The 19,295-nt window shown below is 36.6% G+C and overlaps 1 protein-coding gene across 4 annotated transcripts; it reads right to left on the reverse strand.

The window, feature by feature from the left end:
- Positions 1-907: 907 nt before the first annotated feature.
- Positions 908-18,640, reverse strand: LOC103710785 (Mitochondrial import inner membrane translocase subunit Tim17/Tim22/Tim23 family protein). Of its 4 annotated transcripts, XM_008796671.5 has the most exons (8): positions 18,179-18,640; positions 15,548-15,687; positions 15,241-15,340; positions 15,066-15,164; positions 12,792-13,139; positions 2,645-2,737; positions 2,362-2,568; positions 908-1,453 (listed from the first exon to the last, which is right to left on the reverse strand). In XM_008796671.5, the coding sequence occupies exons 1-8, from the start codon at positions 18,542-18,544 to the stop codon at positions 1,190-1,192; spliced, it is 1,617 nt and encodes a 538-aa protein (XP_008794893.3). In that variant the 5' UTR covers positions 18,545-18,640; the 3' UTR covers positions 908-1,189. The 4 variants fall into 4 exon arrangements, with proteins under 4 accessions (XP_008794893.3, XP_038975617.2, XP_088574890.1 ...); XM_039119689.3 differs by lacking the exon at positions 2,362-2,568 and having other exon boundaries at positions 18,179-18,608; XM_088718764.2 differs by lacking the exon at positions 15,548-15,687 and having other exon boundaries at positions 18,179-18,580.
- Between the last annotated feature and the right edge of the window lie 655 nt (positions 18,641-19,295).

The following is a 19,295-nucleotide window of genomic DNA, read 5'->3' on the forward strand; positions in this document are numbered from 1 at the left end:
AACAAAAGATTGAGGTGATTCTCCAAGCATTCTTGGTTTCCTTTGAGTTAACATTTTTGTGTGCAAGGTTTCCAATTCAGCTCAGGTTACTAGCATTATCGTTCAGCCCTGCTTTTGCATCAAGGATATATTTGACATATCATTCTATGCTTCAACTTATGGTTGCTGCTTTGCTTTTGGTCGCTCTTCATTTTCATCCCTCCTAAGAAACCACAGTAGTTGTTTTCCAGCCATTATTGTGCAATAAGTTCAATGCTGCATAGAGAAGGTCCTGAAGAGGAGCAGAGGATCTGCACTTCACTAGAAGCGGAGGCACATAAGATACCTCAACCTTGGTAAGTATATGCACTTCACTAGAAGTGGAGGCACATAAGAATCCTCAACCTTCGTAAAGTATAAGATACTGAGGAAGATGAATCCAAGGGCAATGTTTGCCAGTATCTTTCAATCCAGTTATTGTTTGAACAGCACTCTTTTGCTGATCGTTTTGCAAAACTATTGCAAAGGTGCGCGGATGGCATCCAACAAATAATAAATTTGATTTTGGTTGCATATCTTCACGCACAAATACTTCAAGCCCAAAACATATCATTTGATGAAATGAAGAGGCTGGACAAGCTGTATAGGTTTAAGCTTCGACCAGTTCTACCAACGATGGAAGTGCCTTTCCATTCACTGACATATATAACAATGGGCTTATAGGAAAAAGTACATAAATTTAAGTTTGCAAGATGATGATTGAGCATTGTGCTTTAATCAGCAATATTAACAAGTTTTGTTGGCATAGTCCAGCTATGCTTCCTAAAAACATTTATAACAAAAAAGTTTCATGGAGCTTTTTTTTGATATAAATGTAAATGTGTCAATAAATCCAAATATAAACTATATATTTGTTGTACATTTTGCACCAGTGTAATATTATGACAGTTTATCCAAGAAAAAAAAGTAAATATCAAAACAGTAACCACATGGTTAACATCTCTCTCTAAATGTGATGACAGTCGAGGAGGAACTTCTACAATGGGAACAAGTAAATTCCTCACTTAATCAGATCGCCAGATTGAAAAATGGACTAGGCAAATAGCACCTAATAAATGGGAACCAAACTCTTAAACCCAGAAACAAGATGGGCATATATGTAACCAAATAGTGAGCGATCACATTACTACGCGCTTGACAGATGAAATGTCTAAAGACCAGGGATTGACTCAAGATTGTATTTTGCTGATTCTGCGGCTTTATTCTCCTCGCTCTCCTCTGGCTTTGGTTTCTCTATTGCACCCAGGGCCTGCAAGTAGGAGTAGGATGCATTCCGATTGGAAGATGGGCTTGGATTGCTGATTCTGCTTGCAAGGAACCTACGGATGAGACCTCTAAGAAATGGAGCCATGGTGTCCGGTTCATGTTCTAAGTAGTACATGATTCCTCCCGTGCATAAACAAAAAAGAGCCACCTGTCCATTGGCAAGCCATCAGATTAATTTGAATACATGGATAGTAACAGTGTTCTTTGGGAAATCTAACCAATATTTATCATAGAATATTCATTTTTCGATGACCATCACAACTTCATTTTTGATGATATCTATTTGATTTAATTTTAAGAGGCATGAAATTTCAATAAAATTCTACAAGGTAATATCACGAACCACTCCTTTTGCGGTAGACCACTGTAAACTAGAAACATCACATAGTAAGCAAACGATGTTCCTAGGTAGAAAATCCATCCAGACAACAACCACCGCGCAAATTTTGATCAAGAGCAACCAGTGTACAAAGTGTCCTGTATTATGCTAGAAATTTGTCACCCTTGACCCTCCTTTTCCAACAACTATCATAATGAAGGATTAAAAATCATTTCATGCAAGTTATACCCAGGATTTTTTCAACATAAAACATGGGACAGGCATTCCCTTAAGTACACCAGTAACATTTTTGCAAAAGAGGGAGGGAAGGGGGGCTAAGAAATCATTTCTAATTTAGCCTCCAATTATAACCATAACCTCAGCATCACTGGCAGGATCTCGGTCTATTGCATGATAAAAGTGCTAATAGGCTTAGTTGAATCAGACATGGTTGTTGAGTGTTGAGAACAAATGAGATAGGTACACACACAGATAAACTAATTTCAGCTTGATCCAATTATGGTTGTTCAGTTACTACATCCTACTCCAAATGCTAATATTCAAATAAAAATCACAGGGCACAGGCCTCCAGATCAGGCTCAACTCCTAGACAAAGAAATACAGGGTCCAGTTTATTCTCCAGCCTCAGCTAAATTTGACCTGTTTTCATTCTACTAAACTTATGACAGATAAATTATTAGCTAATTAGATATAAGCAAAGGAGAAAAGTTAAATACCTCGGCATTTTTTATATCAGGGAATATGTGGCGATTAACTAAGATATACCACAAAGAATCCCCAGCTCGAGGGAGTACATAGAGGGCCAATTCTCCTCTTCTAGCTTTCTTTTCCAAAAGTACAGAAATAGCAGATATTCCACCAGCAAACCAATATAAAAGTTTGTGATCCTTTGTTGCTACCTTTCGGTGCAAACAGATGACACCCTAGCGTTATCCCAGATGACAATTAGTAAGTGAATGCCATGAATGCTAAGAAAATGCTTGATCGGTAAATAGTTACCTGGAATATTCCAACAAAAGCAGACAAGAATGTTGTTGAGCGAACAGCATCCTGAACAGCACGCCAACAGGTCCATGCAGGAGACTCCAAAAACTAGTGTTTGAATCATTACAGAAATATTTTTTTTTGTCAAGAATTTATATATATTTGAAGAGACAATAATGTAATGCTCAAGATGCAGCAGTGTGGTTTTGAGTTGACAGGTTTATAAATAGACGAACAAATCATGCATAAAGTATTTAAATCCCCTTTCAAAGTCAAGATTGTGATGATATAAAACTAAATAACATGTATAAAGTATTTTTACATTTCATGTAAAAGTATTTATATTCCCTTAGCGAATCAGGATTATGATGATATAAAACTGAATATCATGACACTGCACCATTTCAAACATTCTAGGACTACTCAGGTGTTACGAAAATGTTCTTTTTTGTTAAATCAAATAGATCAAGCACCTTTGAATTTCATTGGTCAATGAACTTCATTAGAAGATTAAAACTGTTTGAACCAAACAATTTGACATCAAGCTGGTCAAACCACTCAAACTGGAACATTAGGTTTTGGAATTCTAGATAGTTGAGGAATTTATGTGGTCTAAGGGGTTACAGTCTGGTCTTGTTTTAGAGATAAATATTCATAGGAATGTATCATCAAATTCATGAAGAAGATATGAACAGAGCTGTTCGGGGACCAAGCCAAAAGAAGCCTGCTCCATGAAGCTTGCTCCATAAAGCCTGCATAGGAAACCATTATAATTCTCATGCATTTATAATTTATTAGGCTTGTAAGTAAGTGCCTAGCTTCTTCATTTGACTTTGTGGTTAGCAGTCTTACGATTACTAGACCAACCGCCTGTGAAAACATTAGTAAGACTTAAACTTGATTTGTTATTAATGTTACATGCCTAAAGTTGAACAGATTCAATCTGGCAGCTCACACTTAAGGAGTTAACTAAATCCTGCTTAAGAAGCAATGGAATGATTTTGCTAGCATTAACTGGCACTGAGGCTTTTCGGCACCACTTGTCTCACAGACTTTAACTTGAACTTGCTATTTTCTGATGAGAACTTCATCCCCTGGTGTTTGGAGTTCTTGTATTATTTCTCTTTTCCCTCCAGAGACACATTAGGGTTGTAAGCACGCACACAGGGTTTCACTTGGCCCCTGGTAATTAAGTCCACATCAACCAAAAACAGAGCATACATTAGGTTTGCTGCAAAGTGGTAACCTAGTTTCCCTTTTGGGCCCACCTGTCATGCATGGGGGACTTTCCTAACTCCAACAATCTCTCTGTTGATTTAAATGCTAACAAAAAATAGTTCTTGATTATGTAATCAATAAACCAAAGGCCATGAATCATGAGCGAAGATTCTTGTGATGTCTTTGGTAGAACTGATTCTTGGCCACCATATCAATAAGGTCATGAATCTTGTGACAGCTTTGGTACTATGATGGTCTTTGTCAGAAAAGAACAAAAACCATACATCACTATTTCTTTAAGCCATTGTGCTAACTAAAAACCTTTATTAGAGCCCTTGAGTCCAGATGGAATTTCAGCAGCCACATAGCTAATTTCAACCAAAAATCTATGTATTTGAAACCACTAGTTCCACAAAACAGTAAAAGCAATTGTAATCCAGAATGGCATAAACCTATTCCATATTGACTTTTCAATACTAATTTTACTACCTTCACATTATGTCTCAAAGACCTTAATTACTTCCAGCAATTTTTTGGCAATCACATATAGCCCACATGCTTGTCAGTGGCCTACTGATGTGGAGATGATCAGGGTTGATTAATTTGCAATACTGTAAGATCTGAAATTTATTCCAGATCAGCAATAATATTAGAAATTTGATCTTGTCCATGATCTTGGGCAATTTCTCAAGCACAGAGAAACATTTAAGGAGAGGATATGAGCAAAACAGCAAATAAGTTCGAAATATAATTCAAAAAAAAACTTACAATAACTAAATCCGAATCTGGTCAAGAGGGTAAACCAAAAATATAATATGTGCAGTCAATAATACCTTTTAACTTTTCTTGAGAATTAAACAAAGAAAAGAAAGTGGCATTCATTCAGTCAAAGAAACTTTTTTATGATAATTTATTAAAAATTCTCATTACATCATACATATATGAATGCCCAAACTGTTGGTTGTAATTTCTAGCTAGCAGCAAAAGCAATGAGTCCATTATTCAACAACCCATCCCTTAAGCTGTACTTTGTTCGACTATGTACCTTCAACTTAAAAGAGCAAACAAGCCATGAGATGGACTTCTCTTCATTTCTTGATGACTAGTGGAACTAATGCCAAATGTTTAGAAGGCACCAGGGAGGATATCACATATGAATGCATTTTGAAGGGACAAGAATGGAAAAAAGGAACTCGGGCACATGATGAAAAAGTTCTTTTATGTATTTTAAATTATTATGTTTGTAGATTAATTACAAGATTGTACATTTTTTAAAAAGTACTCATTTATTGGGGTCCCTGTGGGAATAGATGGCACACTTGTAGAAATATTGTCCCCACTATTCCTCACTTTGACAAAACAAACCTTTTTTAAACCAGAAGTTGCACAAGTACCAAAGTGTTCCTCTTCCTCTAACCGTTATTTATATTATCTGGACTTGCCATTCAACAATATTTCATGCATTTCCTTGTTATTTGTATGATGATGGAAAGAAAAATGATCTGTAAGAGTTTTCCCCAAGATTTGAGTATCGATGTACACTGGATCATATTGGTAAGGTAATTGTACAAGTGCTGATGCATTCCTCTTCCTCTAACTGTTATTTACATTAGCAGGACTTGCCATTCTACAATATTTCATTACTTGTTATTTGTATGATGAAGGAAAGAAAACTGATCTGCAAGAGTTTTGGCCGAGGATTTGAGTGTCGATCCATACTGGATGACATTGGTAAGGTACCAATACCGGTACCAGTAAGCCCTCTCTACCAGAGCCGTATCGACATTGGAATTTCACCTCTACTCTGTTTTGCTGGTACTAAGAGGTGCACCATTTCTCAGCATGGCATGGTACCATATCATTAAATACCATACTGATAAAGGGTCGGTAGGGCTGTAAGTGGATTGCATTGACCTGCTTCCTATCTGAAATCATAGTATGCCGTACCGGATCGGACGATACCGGACATACCGTACCATACCGGTTCGGTACCAGTGGCGTACCAACCCTCGGTACGCCAAAAAAACTCCGTACCGTACTGATACTATGCTAGTGTGGCACTGGTATGGAGTCCGGTATCGGTACAGCGAACTTTGTCTGGAACCAATCCAAAATTAATCCCGTCCAACACTAACGTAGTTATTTGGATTAGCTTCGATCTGAAAACATTACATTTGGAATATGGATTGGATTTGAATCCTTAAATTTTGAATCTAAATACAAACATCTCAAAACTAGTAAATAGTATGTTTCAAAACCCTCCTTGAATTTAAGAAATTAATATACTTCTCATCAAACGCGTTTTGGGGGGGGGGAGCCAAGGAAAGGGCGGAGCTAAAATAGAAGGAAAGAACCGAGGATTTTGTGGAGGAAACAACAGGATTTATTTCTTCCGATTTTTTTCAAGTTCTGCCTCAACAAAGGTGAGGTCCTTCCTTTTTATAGACAAAATAACAAGTCAGATTCCAATATAGTTTGGAGTTTGTTGAATTTTTTTGCCAAATGGCAGACATGATATGACACCAAGAAAAGAATTAAAGATTCTTTACATAAAGAAGGAAAAGACTAAAGCAACTTTTGCTTTATAAAAGTAGATTTTTTTTTTGCTGGCAAAGTCTGGCATTTTTTGACAACTTGCTTTTAGGAAAAGTAGATTCTTTTTTTGCTGGTAAAGTCTGGCATTTTTTGATAGCTTGCTTTCAGAAAAACTAGATTATTTTCTTGCTGGCGAAGTCTGGCATCTTTTGATAGCTTGCTTTTCCAGACAAGAAAGTCAGATGAGTCGACCCATTTGGATGAGAGGCATGTCTCAATAGTAAAGATTCCTTTCTTTCAGATTAATCTAACTGAGTTAGCTCTTTGTTTTTCCTTGTCAGGAATAGTTTTAATTGCTCCTTTTTGGGGTCTAGCGGCCAGAACTGTTTGCCACATTTCTTCTGTAGGAGTGGATTGCACATTTCTTTTGGGTCTTGGGATTCTCCTGCCAAGTATATGTACTTGCTACCCTCATCCTTTGGGGTATTTGAAGATGAATGCTTTGATGAAGTAGTCTTCATTAATTGGTCTTCAAAGAACTCTTTCTTGACTTTTTCCAAACATTTGGTCATAATTTCTTCTTCAATAATATTTAGATATTTTCTGGATAGTTTGTCTTATAAACATAAATAAATTATCATTATCAGTCCCAGATTGCTGGGAAGAACCGAGAACTTTTTTCTCTTTATAAAGAGTAAGATTACTCTTAATAGTGGTGGTTATACCATCTAATTTTTCTTTTGGCATTCCAATCCACCATTTATAGAAAGATTTTTTCTTTAGTACAGGAATATTATTCCTGTCAAATCCAGTAGAAAGTGTCCATTTTCATATCCATGAAATTTTGTTTTCTATAAAATAGAATATTGGACACATGGTAGAGCAGATTTGCTCGTCCAGCATTTTATCTATGGTGGGATGATTACGCACCCATTTTTCGAACATGTCTAGTAATTCTTTTGGTAGTATCTTAAGATCAGGACCGAAGATTATCCACCATTGGTTGAAATAGCCTGAAACAGGCTTGAGTAGGACATTTGGATTGACCTGCAAGAACCAAGAGTGTTTTCTCATAGAATTTTTATAGAAAAATATATTAGTAAAAGCATTCACATAGTCCCAGTAGGTTGCCGTAACCATGTGATCATATTTTTTAATCAGTTTTGGCTTATTGGGGTCTAGTCCCCACTCTTGTGGCTGAATAATTTTGCTTATAGTACATTTACTATAATTATTCATATTATTATTATGAAAATTGTGATTAATTTTCACAAAACCAGACAGAAGTAATATTTTCTCTATGGTCTGTCTGGTTTTTCCTTCTAGTGAAGGGTATCCTTCTTCGTCAAAATATTTTTGACGTATAAACCATGGGTCATCCATATGCTGTATGTCAGTCTGACCCGGGTACATAATTGTTTATTCGCAACTATTTTGCAAAAATGAAGTGTCAATTATACTTTTTTGAAGCACTTCTTTCATCGTCGGTTTCGAGGATGATGTTGATGAAGAAAGATTTTCTCTTACAGCAGATTGTTATTGTTCAACCTCCTTTTGTTGATTAAGGTAGGTTGCAAGATCCACCATTTGTGGAGTCCTTTCCTGTTGCATATGAAACAACAAATTCTCTGTATTCATAGGAAGTGGATTGTCACTGCGTCCCTTGCTTCCTCGGAAAGAATTTCTTTCGCGAGCATACGTTCCTCTTAGAGGAATCATCCTTAAAAAAATTCTCTGATTAGAAAATCAAGAAGAGAATTTTCTTCAATTTTAATATATTCTATATCAAAATCAAAAACAGACAATTTGCTTGCCATCCAGCAAATATTTGCCTGGATACTAAATTTTTTACATCTTTTTGTATGATCTGTTTGACTGCAATGCAATCTATTCTCAGCAAAAATCGTTGATTTAACATATCATTTTGAATTTAGAAATACTTTTTACAATTGAAAACTTTTCTTTTTTAATTGTTGAATACTTCTTCTGAGTGGGATTCCAATTTTCAGAAGTATATCTTACTAAATTCTCTTTATTGAGATCTGAATTTAATTGCTTTAAAATTTCTCCAAAACCAATGTTTGATGCATCAGTTTCAACTATTTTAAACCAATTAGGATATGGCTAATGATAAACAAGGTAAATTTTTCACCTTTGATTTGATTTTCCTTATCTGGTCAGTGTGCTGCTAACTCCACGATGCTGGTATCTTATTTAACCTATTATAGAGAATAGCAGTATCTTCTGCTAGATTTTTATAATAATCAGAAACATAATTCAAATTTCCTAGAAATCTCTGCAGTTGTTTTGTCTAATATTTCGTTTGGAAATTTTGATGCAAATTCAATATTTCTTTCTATAGAAATTATTCTTCCTTTATAATGTCCTAAAAACCTTATTTTGGTTTGGAATAAAGACATTTATTTACCAGATAATACTAATCCATTTTTTTTAGCGGAATTTTAAGCAATTAGATCCGGATGTCAATAAAGAGATTTTAGTAAGATATACTTCTGGAAAATAGAATCCCACTCAGAAGAAGTATTCAACAATTAAAAAAAAAATGTTTTCAATTGTAAAAAGTATTTCTAAATTTTAAAGTGATCTGTTAAATCAACGATTTTTGCTGAAAATAGATTGCACTGCAGTCAAACAAATCATATAAAAAGATGTAAAAAATCTAGTATCCAAGCAAATATTTGCTGGATGGCAAGCACAATTGTCTATTTTTGATTTTGATATAGAATATATTAAAACTGAAGAAAATTCTCTTCCTGATTTTCTAACCAGAGAATTTTTACAAGGATGATTCCTCTAAGAGGAACATATGTTCGAGGAAGAAATTCTTCCTAAGGAAGCAGGGAACGCAGTGGCAATCCACTTCTCATGAATACAATGAATTTGCTGTTTCATATGCAACAGAAAAGGATTCCACAAATGGTGGATCTTGCAACCTACCTTAATCAACAAAAGAAGGTTGAACAACAACAATCTGCTGTAACAGAAAATCTCTCTTCATCAACATCATCCTCGAAACCGACGATGAAAGAAATGCTTCAAGAAAGTATAATTGACGCTTCATTTTTGCAAAATAGTTGCAAACAAATAATTATGTACCTAGGTCAGACTGACATACAACGTATGGATGACCCATGGTTTATACGTCAAAAATATTTTGACGAAAGAAGATACCCTTCACTAGAAGAAAAAACAAGACAAACCACGGAGAAAATATTACTTCTGTCTAGTTCTGTGAAAACTAATCATAATTTCCATAATAATAATATGAATAATCATATTAATTATAGTAAATATACTATAAGCAAAATTATTCAGCCACAAGAGTGGGGACTAGACCCCAATAAGCCAAAATTGATTAAAAAATATGATCACATGGTCACGGCAACCTACTGGGATTATGTGAATGCTGTTACTAATATATTTTTCTATAAAAATTTCAAGAAAAAACACTCTTGGTTCTTGCAGGTCAATCCAGACGTCCTACTCAAGCCTTTTCCAGGCTGGTTCAACCAATGGTGGACAATCTTCGGCCCTGATCTTAAGATACTACCAAAAGAATTACTAGACATGTTCGAAGAATGGGTGGATAATCATCCCACCATAGATAAAATGTTGGACGAGCAAATCTGCTCTAGCATATGTCCAATGTTCTATTTTATAGAAAACAAAATTACATGAATATGGAAATGAAAACTTTCTACTGGATTTGACAGGAATAATATTCTTGTACTAAAGAGAAAATCTCTCTATAAATGGTGAATTGGAATGCCAAAAAAAAAAAATAGATGGTATAACCACCACTATAAAGAGTAATTTTACTCTTTATAAAGAGAAAAAAGTTCTCGGTTCTTCCCAGCAATCTGGGACTAATAATAATAATTTATTTATGTTTATAAGATATAAACTATCCAGAAAATATTCAAATATTACTGAAGAAGAAATTATGACCAAATGTTTAGAAAAAGTCAAGAAAGAGTTCTTTGAAGCCTTTGAAGACCGATCAATGAAGACTACTTCATCAAAGCATTCATCTTCAAATACTCGGAGGATGAGGGTAGCAAGTATATATGCTTGGCAGGAGAATCCCAAGACCAAAATGAAGAAGAAGTGCAATCCACTCCTACAGAAGAAATGTGGCAGACAATTCTGGCCACTAGACACCGAAAAGGAGCAATTAAAACTATTTCTGACAAGAAAAAACACAAAGGCAAAGAGCCAGCTCACTCAGACTAATCTGGAAGAAAGGAATCTTTACTATTGAGATAGGCCACTCATCCAAATGGGTCGACTCATCTAACTTTCTTGTCCGGAAAAGCAAGCTATCAAAAGATGTCGGACTTCGCCAGTAAGAAAACAATCTACTTTTCCTGAAAGCAAGCTGTCAAAAGATGCCAGACTTCGCCAACAAGAAAAGAATCTACTTTTATAAAGCAAAAGTTGCCTAAGTCTTTTCCTTCTTTATGTAAAGAACCTTTAAGTCTTTTCTTGGTGTCATGCCATGTCTGCCATTTGGCAAAAGATTTCCACGGACTCCAAACTATATTGGAATCCGACTTGTTATATTGTCTATAAAAGCAAAGGACCTCGCCCTTGTTGAGGCAGAACTTGAAAAAAATGAAAGAAATAAATCCTGTTGTTTCCTCCACAAAATCCTCGGTTCTTCCTTCTATTTTAGCTTATCTCCGCCTTTTCCTTGGCTCTCCCCCCCCCCCCCCACCCCCACGCATTTTGTCAATAATCTATGTTGTTGATTATAATCATGCATCATTATCTATCAAATTCTATGTAGAATATTTTTTTGATAATGTTTGTGTGTTGCTTGCTATTATTTAATGTATAACATGTTTATAATATAATTAGCTAATCAAAATACATGTTTATTATGATTTGTGTTGGGATTTTTTTTTACGCCAAAAAATCGACGGATAAAATTAATATTAAATCCTAGCCGATCCAAATGGAAGGGAATTTGGGTTCAATGTTTTGACGCGATTCAGATATGGATTGGGTTTGGCTTGTTCCCGCTCCCCATAGAACCCGGACTGCTTGCAGCCCTAAGTGTCAATACAAGTACCAGTATACATCCTTCCACCCTTGGTTTTGACACCCATGGGTATTGATCTATCATGAGTTCTCTAGATTGAACTAGAATTTCCATTCATCTATAAGATAATAACAATGCTCAGTCTATAATGCATATGTGCATGCATAGAAAAGGAAATGCTCATCCAAATACCTAGTGCTAACAATACCCGACATGACCAGCAAACCATCTTGAAGTGGACAGATATCAACCAAGCCTCCTATTAAATAGAACGAGATATTTTAAGACTTGGCCCCTTTGACCCAGATTGACTTGTCTCATGATCAGGTCAAATTGACACAACTTATGACCTGAGCATAAAAGTGACATGGTACCGACCCATTTAACTACACGTGGATGGAGTTAAATCAAATTATTTAAACTAAAGTTATATAGAATATTACATGGAACAATTTGCAACAGGTTAACAAGATATGAAACAATGAAACTAGAGGACCAACATGCGTTAATAGGTTGACCATATTAGTGTCACGTTAACTGTATCAAATTAGGTTTAGCATCATTTCAGATGTTTTATTTAACAGGTCAACCATGTCATCCCAGAACCAACCTGACCCAAACAGTTTATTAAATGGATCACATGTGTCAGGTTGTCTTACCTCTTTCACTAACAAATTGTTTCTAACTAGTATATTAAGAGGACTGGATTTGGACTGACAAGTTTGAACTTGAATATCTGTATTTAAACCAGACACATATCTGCCCCAACCCATTGCCACCCATACACATATTGTCCAATGATGCACCCTTATAGCCGAATGCACCATGCTGCATGAATGCACACACATATATGCAGAAGATTCTTGAGTTTGTAGTGCATACAAATCAGAGCAAGATTACATATTGAACAGTCAAGAGACATAAGCAGATCAAAGGGATAATAAAATGCAGCCTGCCAACTTTAAGTGATTTTTCAATAAAAAATCAATACACAGACTAGATAATATAAGCACACTATGATGCACAGTTTCATCATGCTCAGAGACAAACTGTACTTATGTAGATACCTTTTCCACAACATACAAAACTGCAAGATGACATCCATAGCAATCTCAATAAGTAAAAAAAGGTTAAAATTCTTGGATCCCAAAGTCATACATGTAACAGAAAGATCAAGTGTTATGCAACACCACTATTAACTGATGAACGCATCTAAGACAACTTTTGATTAAGAAATGAAAAGATAAAAAAAATATTGGCTTGCTAATATACATATTCATTTTAAAATTCAGAAAAATAGATAAAGGGAGGAAAGAAACCAACTGAGCCATTAAATTGGAATACCTTTTGTAGATGGAGAACAACAAAGGGTACAAATGTCAATGAGAAATATAGGGGAAATGTTTTCCTGAATGTTGCTGAAGCAGCAGTGGTATTGTGCGCTAGGCAAGAATTGGAGTCAGGATGAATCATGGAACAAGGAATAATTGTGGGATACTCTGCTAATTTTATAGAGCTGGAACTCTTTTTGTTTGATAAATAAGCTGACAAAGCAACAATATCCACAGGACCACCTCTACAACTTTCTCGCACAGCCTTGTACACAGGTTCTGCAACTGGTCCAGTCTTTTGAATAAAATCTTGGTATGCTTTAGGCAAGCTCTCAGGCCGCATTATGAAGGCATACATGACCTGCAAAAAGAGGTAAATTTATTTATTGAATGCTAATTTTATTAAATCATATCAAATGATAGAATGAGGAAAATTTATATCATTGATAGTCCATAATGTGTCTGCACCAAGACAATGAATTTTAGAAGGAAAGGGATAAAGGGCAGAGCAAGACTTAAATTTTATGTTTATGATAAAACAGTAGGCAAAACCAGGAATTAAGTACCAGTAAACGACGTTCCATACAGGCCATACTGTACCATACAGGTAAGAAAGTAGAACTGATTTTCACTATCTCCAGACTATTTCCACTCCCAAAACCAAGATCAACCCAAACAAATGAAATGACGACATATTTTCTGGATGCAGAGACGTACAACACTAGTATACTCAGCATTAATCATCGCAACAATGGGGATAGTGATCATCAATATCTACATGAGGCACCTTGCATTAGCATGGCTAACTAATTACTAAGAGTCTAAGATATAAGGGCTTATGTATGATGCGGTTGCACTCTTACATTTTGTTCTTTGAATGCAGTGTTATGCTACTTGTTAACACTCATGATTTAGTAGTATCAACTTTTCATGGTCCATATTCTTCATATTTCATGCCTCTTAATGCCTTAACCTCCCCTCTTCCAAAAATTTTTAGAATGTTATTGTCATATGCCACACTCAGTAATACGATAGGGCACCTAGTAATGACATGAACATGTTTTCAAAAACTTTCATAATTAAAAAATATATTTTTCCATCCAAGTATCAGCGATGCTATATAGAATAGTTGTCGGAGAATCATTTTTACTTCCAAATGATGTACCATTTGTTTGCTCAACTTGTTTTGAAAGGAAAGCAGCGAATCTCTCTCCCTCTCTCTATCTCTGTCTATTCTCAAGTGCAGCCCCTTTGCATGACACCACCACCTATTGAGCCAGGTGAGCAGTTATCCAAGATGTACGTGCAACCCTAGCCACTCGATTCATGCACAATGCTCTCTCTAGCTTTCTCCAAAAGATTGGCGACCTACGCTAGAACCTCCCATTACCAGGAAAACCAAGAAAATCATGGCTTGAATTGATTTAGTATCAAGATGTAGCTCAAACCATAACAATCACTAAATATAGTATTTCATACTTTTTCGTAAAAAAAGAAAAAACTAATATGTAAAGAGTGCTACCTACTTCCAGCCCAAAACAGAGACTAAGAGAATCACTTTGTCTGATATGTTTTCAGGTAGACAGTATCCACCTTTTTATGTATGGAGCGTGCTTTTAAGCAAGCATTGATGCATGCAATATGGTAAAGAGATTATAACTAGGTAAACAAAAGGGTGGAACATCCCCTTGATTTTTGTTAGAGCATTCTGAAGACAGACATTACAAAATCCTATCTGAAGAGGATATAGACAACAATGATTTGTGCGTGTTGGACGGAGTGAGGGGAAACCGAGAGAGGGGGAGGTTAAAGTACCAATTCAAATTACATGGTAGGCCATATAAATCCAAACTAATAACAATCCACAGCTAAAATAGCTATGAGCCAAATAATAAATATTAAGGTTTTCTAAATCTACATCAAGTCATCGAAAAAAGAAACAAAGTCCAATGAAATCAAACTTGCATGATCTGATTTATTGTTTGGAAGTATCAACTGGAATTATAAGTTATTTTCACTATGTTCAGTATTGAGCATCTCGTGGATAACAATATGGATTCTCAACCAATGTCCATGCCACAATTTTCGAACACTAGCTCTACCTGTATGATCCATTTTGTGTCCAAAAAAAGCATGCTAGAAAATCTCCACAAAAACTAATTTTGGATTTAATGGCATTTACGATTTTCTAGATCATTATTAATGCAATAAAATTTAAATTCATATGGACCATCATGACTACTGATGGGATTGCCTTTTGTTGAGTTTATAGGATATAAGTTTTCACCTGGGCGCATGCCACAGAAAAAAGTAAAGCATCTCCATGTCTCCAATGGCTTCCCCAAAGGTGAAACTTGTTCTTGGATTTTGCAGAATTATATGCACACTAAAACACAAAAAAATATTGGTAAACATATAAAATCAAATTATTTGCAGAGTGGAGATCTCAAGCATTTTCGCACCTGAGAAAGCCTAGCTAAAAGATACAAAGCAAGAGTGCGCCTCCTACTTGAATCATCTAGTGCTAATATGGACAAGCCTGCAACGGAACCTGCTAAAATTCTGCTCCATCATGCCCTTCAATTAAATTCTGAATATGGTTAAGGGATCAAGCACCAATAGCAATTAAGTAATAAATAACATAAGTATTTGAACCATTTGGAGGGTATTAATTCTTTAACATGCACAAAAAAAAATCATGCATTAAGAAATTAAACAAAACAAAGCAATAGGCTGATAATGTTCAGCATGTTATGACTAAAAACTTACGCATTAAATGGTGTCTCTTTCTTCCTAAACTTCCTCAAAAAACATCTAAGAGCATGATAAGATCCAGTAAAGCCACCAAAAAGTAATCCAATACGGCAAGCTTCTTCTCTTACTATCAAATCTTTCTCTGAAACAAGTTGCTGTACATGGAAAGCAAAAAAAAAAAAAAAAATATTTAACAGATATGACATTACATCTCGATAAAATTTGGCTATAATGTTGCATATTTGCCAACACTATCCCTCTCTAATCTGTTCTTCATACTATGATAATGAGAGAGAACAAGTTGGCAGACTTGCAATCTCTAATACGATGTCAGCATATGCAATGGAAAAGAAAAAAAGTTCTCAATTCCTGGTACCATATTTTTAGCATGCCAGTGCATCAGACCTTATAATTTTCCTAATTTGCTTTTAATTTTCAAATGCCATATAGAGAAAACTATATGGCATTGCATTAAGAGAAGTGAAAATATTATGTCATTAGAATGCAATAATTTAGAAGGAAAACAAAGCATTAAAAACAACCATCTTCACAACAAAATCAACTACAGATTAAGTCAATATCATGTGTTTTCTCTTAATTCAATTACCATTTAAATGTTTTTTTATAACATAGTCAAGAAGGTGACATGCATGACATGGCAATATGTAGCCAAGTCTTTAAACCAGAGGATTCTAATTATCAATATTTAGCTAGCTGAGGCAGCAGATGTATGCAGCTGGGTGGAGGCATGGAGGTTGGCAATGCCATCCTCTTAATGCATGCAAAGAAATTTCTGTGCAGAGTGAATATCATCTATCTAGCTTGCAGATGTGACGCTCTCCAAATCTGCTCGGGCATAGGATCACCCTCAAGAAACAGCAATGCCCGCATATGACACTGTTTATGAGCATATGTGATGTATCTGAGGGGCCAAGAGGATCACAAATCCTGAGCTAGCATATAACTTTCTATGCCACAGTATTGATGACTGCAGTAGAAGTCATAGGTTTAATAAGTATTTCTTAATTCAACCGAGCATATCAGGTAACACCCTTTGACTACTTTTATCGACAAGCAGATAATATACGTAATTCATCTCTTTGTGATGCAACCTCCATGTAGATTAGTGTAATATTTAGGGTTTTAGAGGATGCTTTCATTTCAGATCCAATGTGGGATTAATAAGGGATGCAAATTGCAGCAATGATCATCCATGATAAGGAGAAAGGGAAGAGCAAAGACAAAGAAAGTTCTAAGGAACAAACAATAAATAGGCACTTCTTATTATCAGCAAATATGTTTTTGTTCTCAATATCAAACCACAATCACAATTAAAAAAACAGAAGTCTTAAAGTATTCTTTATCATGGCTACCCCTTAGGATTTATGGGAGACAAAAAGGGGTAGGTGCAGTGAGCACAACGACCCGAATTGAGAAGGGGTGCTACCATGCTAGTCAGTCCTATCTCCTCTCTTCTCTCTTGTTTTTTATTGGCTGGCTAGGCCCTTCTATAAAATAAATCATATAATTTCAACTGCACAAGCAAACTATGCACTAAAACTGAAAAATAAGCCTAAGAAAAACTTAAAGCATTGGAAGAAGATCACGTCAAGGGGCATGGCTTATGGAAAGAGCTCATTTTTCGTCAAGTACTCCTGCAACCTTGGTTGTCTTTGAGCTGTTTTCTGACAATGTAATTAGAGTCTCTTCTTTGTGGAAAGGTTTGTGTAAAGTAAGAGATTTTTTTTTTTTTATCAGATGCAGGCTTTGACTAGGGTTGGCAAATGGCATCAGGTTTGTAATGATTCCCTAAGACGGTGATGTTAATCTCCAAATTTTATTCCCCAAGATGTACCATAGTGGTTGATTATTGGACTGGGAAAGGTTGGAGTCTTGGAATCTGCCAACATCCATTAAACGAGACCATGCAGAACCCTGTCATTTGTACCAAAATCTCAAAGATTTCCATGTAAATAATAGACCAGATGATTTGGAATGGCAACTGAGCTAGAACAAAGTGTTCCCGTCCAGCAACATATATGCCCTCATAAATTATGGCGGCCTTAAATGTTGCATTGCCAAAATGATTTGGGGTGCAAGAATCCCACTGAAGGCAATGACGAGAAACAGACTTGTCACGGAGGATAAACTAAATCAACAAGCATCAATATATCAACAATTTGTCCTTCAAAACCAATGACAGAATATGGATGACTTGGATTTTCTATCGTCTTGAATCATTGTGCCATGCTAAATTGTCCAACAGAATAAGAGAACGGGGACCTCTTCAGTGAGCTACAGAAGGGGAAGACAGATATCCAACCGACGCTATCAGTTGTTCTCGATACATTTTCCTTATGCTATAGAATATGTTACAACTTGTGATTCATCTAGGGCACAAAAAAATCATCTCATATAAACAGTTTAATATTCATCTGAGAATTCCTATGATAATTCAATCAGATGGTCCAGTTTTTAATAGAAGTTTCATTTAATCATAGCAACAGACACCATATCCATAAATCGTAACACATGATCTCAATCAAATTCGTATCAAAAAGAGGCGAATTATTCCACTCATTCGGGATCTATATGCCATCTAAATAAAAGAACGCAGAGGAAAGAAAACAGGGAAGGATGGAGAACCTTGAGATCGAGGAGGGAGGAATACGACTGGCGCCGGGCGAGCTTGAAGGCGCGGAGGAGGATGCCGATCCCAACCCTAACGCCATAGGATAGAAGAAAACTCTGACAGAGATTGCCGATGGCGTGGGCGACGCAGGACTCGTCTGCATGGTTGCACTCGGGGTGGCCCCCGCCGCCACCGTCGGCCCCTCCCCGACGGGCGTGGTGGCGCTGCAGCTCCTCGATCGCCTCCCTCAGCCTCAGCTCGGCCTCGCGGAGGCGGCGTTCCGCTTCCTCGGAGGCGGCGGCGGCGGCGGCGTTACTGCGGGCAGATGTGGGCGGGGACGGGGGATCGGAGGAGGAGGAGCGGCCGGAGAGGAACGGCATGGCGGTGGCGAGCGGGGGTAGATCACCGCATCGGCCGTGGAGAAATCCTCCGGGTTTTGTTTTATTTTCGGAGAAATTAATGCCCGGTCCATGGGCCGGCCATTAACGATTGGTCCTCGTGGACTGGTTTATAACGATTGGTCCTCGTGGACCGGTTTATAATAACCGGTCCAAAGAAATTTCGTTGTTTAACCATTTTAATTATCGGACGGAAAGATTCTTCCGCCCTTCTAGTTCTCCTCTAGTTTCCCACCCCTAATAGCTACTCCCAATATTTCCGTATTTTTCCACCGGTAATTCGACGAAGGATCTTCTCGACTTCCTTCTCTCGTAATCCCTAGTCTTCATGTTCAATTTTCCAAGTTCATCTCTGTCGGCCTCATCCAGTTTTTCCAACCGAGTAACTATCCTACGGCATTCCATCAATGGATTTTTCCAAACCTTTTCTTAACTCTCCCGACTTCATCTGACTTAGATTTAACCAAAACTTCCATGATATTCTGACTCCCTCTCACTCCGCCTCTTCGCTCCACTCACTTTCCAAATTGTCCCGTCTTTCCTAATTTACCATCCGGTCGAAGAGTTTGAAAACCCACTTTTTGCAGCTTCGGGGCACCCAACTTCCGTACTCACGATTTCGCTCTTCCGCATGCGTGGGGTTTGCCGTTTTGTCTATGATCCCTGAGTCGTCTCTGTAACCTTTTATTAGATATGTTAACTGTTACAACATAATTAATCTCATTTTATACCG

Source organism: Phoenix dactylifera, chromosome 3 (assembly GCF_051530095.1).
Source record: "Phoenix dactylifera cultivar Ajwa chromosome 3, Ajwa_hap1_PhDact_Kaust_v1.1, whole genome shotgun sequence".
Taxonomy (NCBI): domain Eukaryota; kingdom Viridiplantae; phylum Streptophyta; class Magnoliopsida; order Arecales; family Arecaceae; genus Phoenix; species Phoenix dactylifera.

Coding starts and splice junctions, on each gene's coding strand:
- LOC103710785 (XM_008796671.5), bottom strand. CDS start 18,544: ATGCCGTTCCTCTCCGGCCGCTCCTCCTCCTCCGATCCCCCGTCCCCG. Junction 15,688..18,178: donor CCTCCCTCCTCGATCTCAAG/GTTCTCCATCCT, acceptor TTCCATGTACAG/CAACTTGTTTCAGAGAAAGA. Junction 15,341..15,547: donor AAAGAGACACCATTTAATGC/GTAAGTTTTTAG, acceptor ATGATGGAGCAG/AATTTTAGCAGGTTCCGTTG.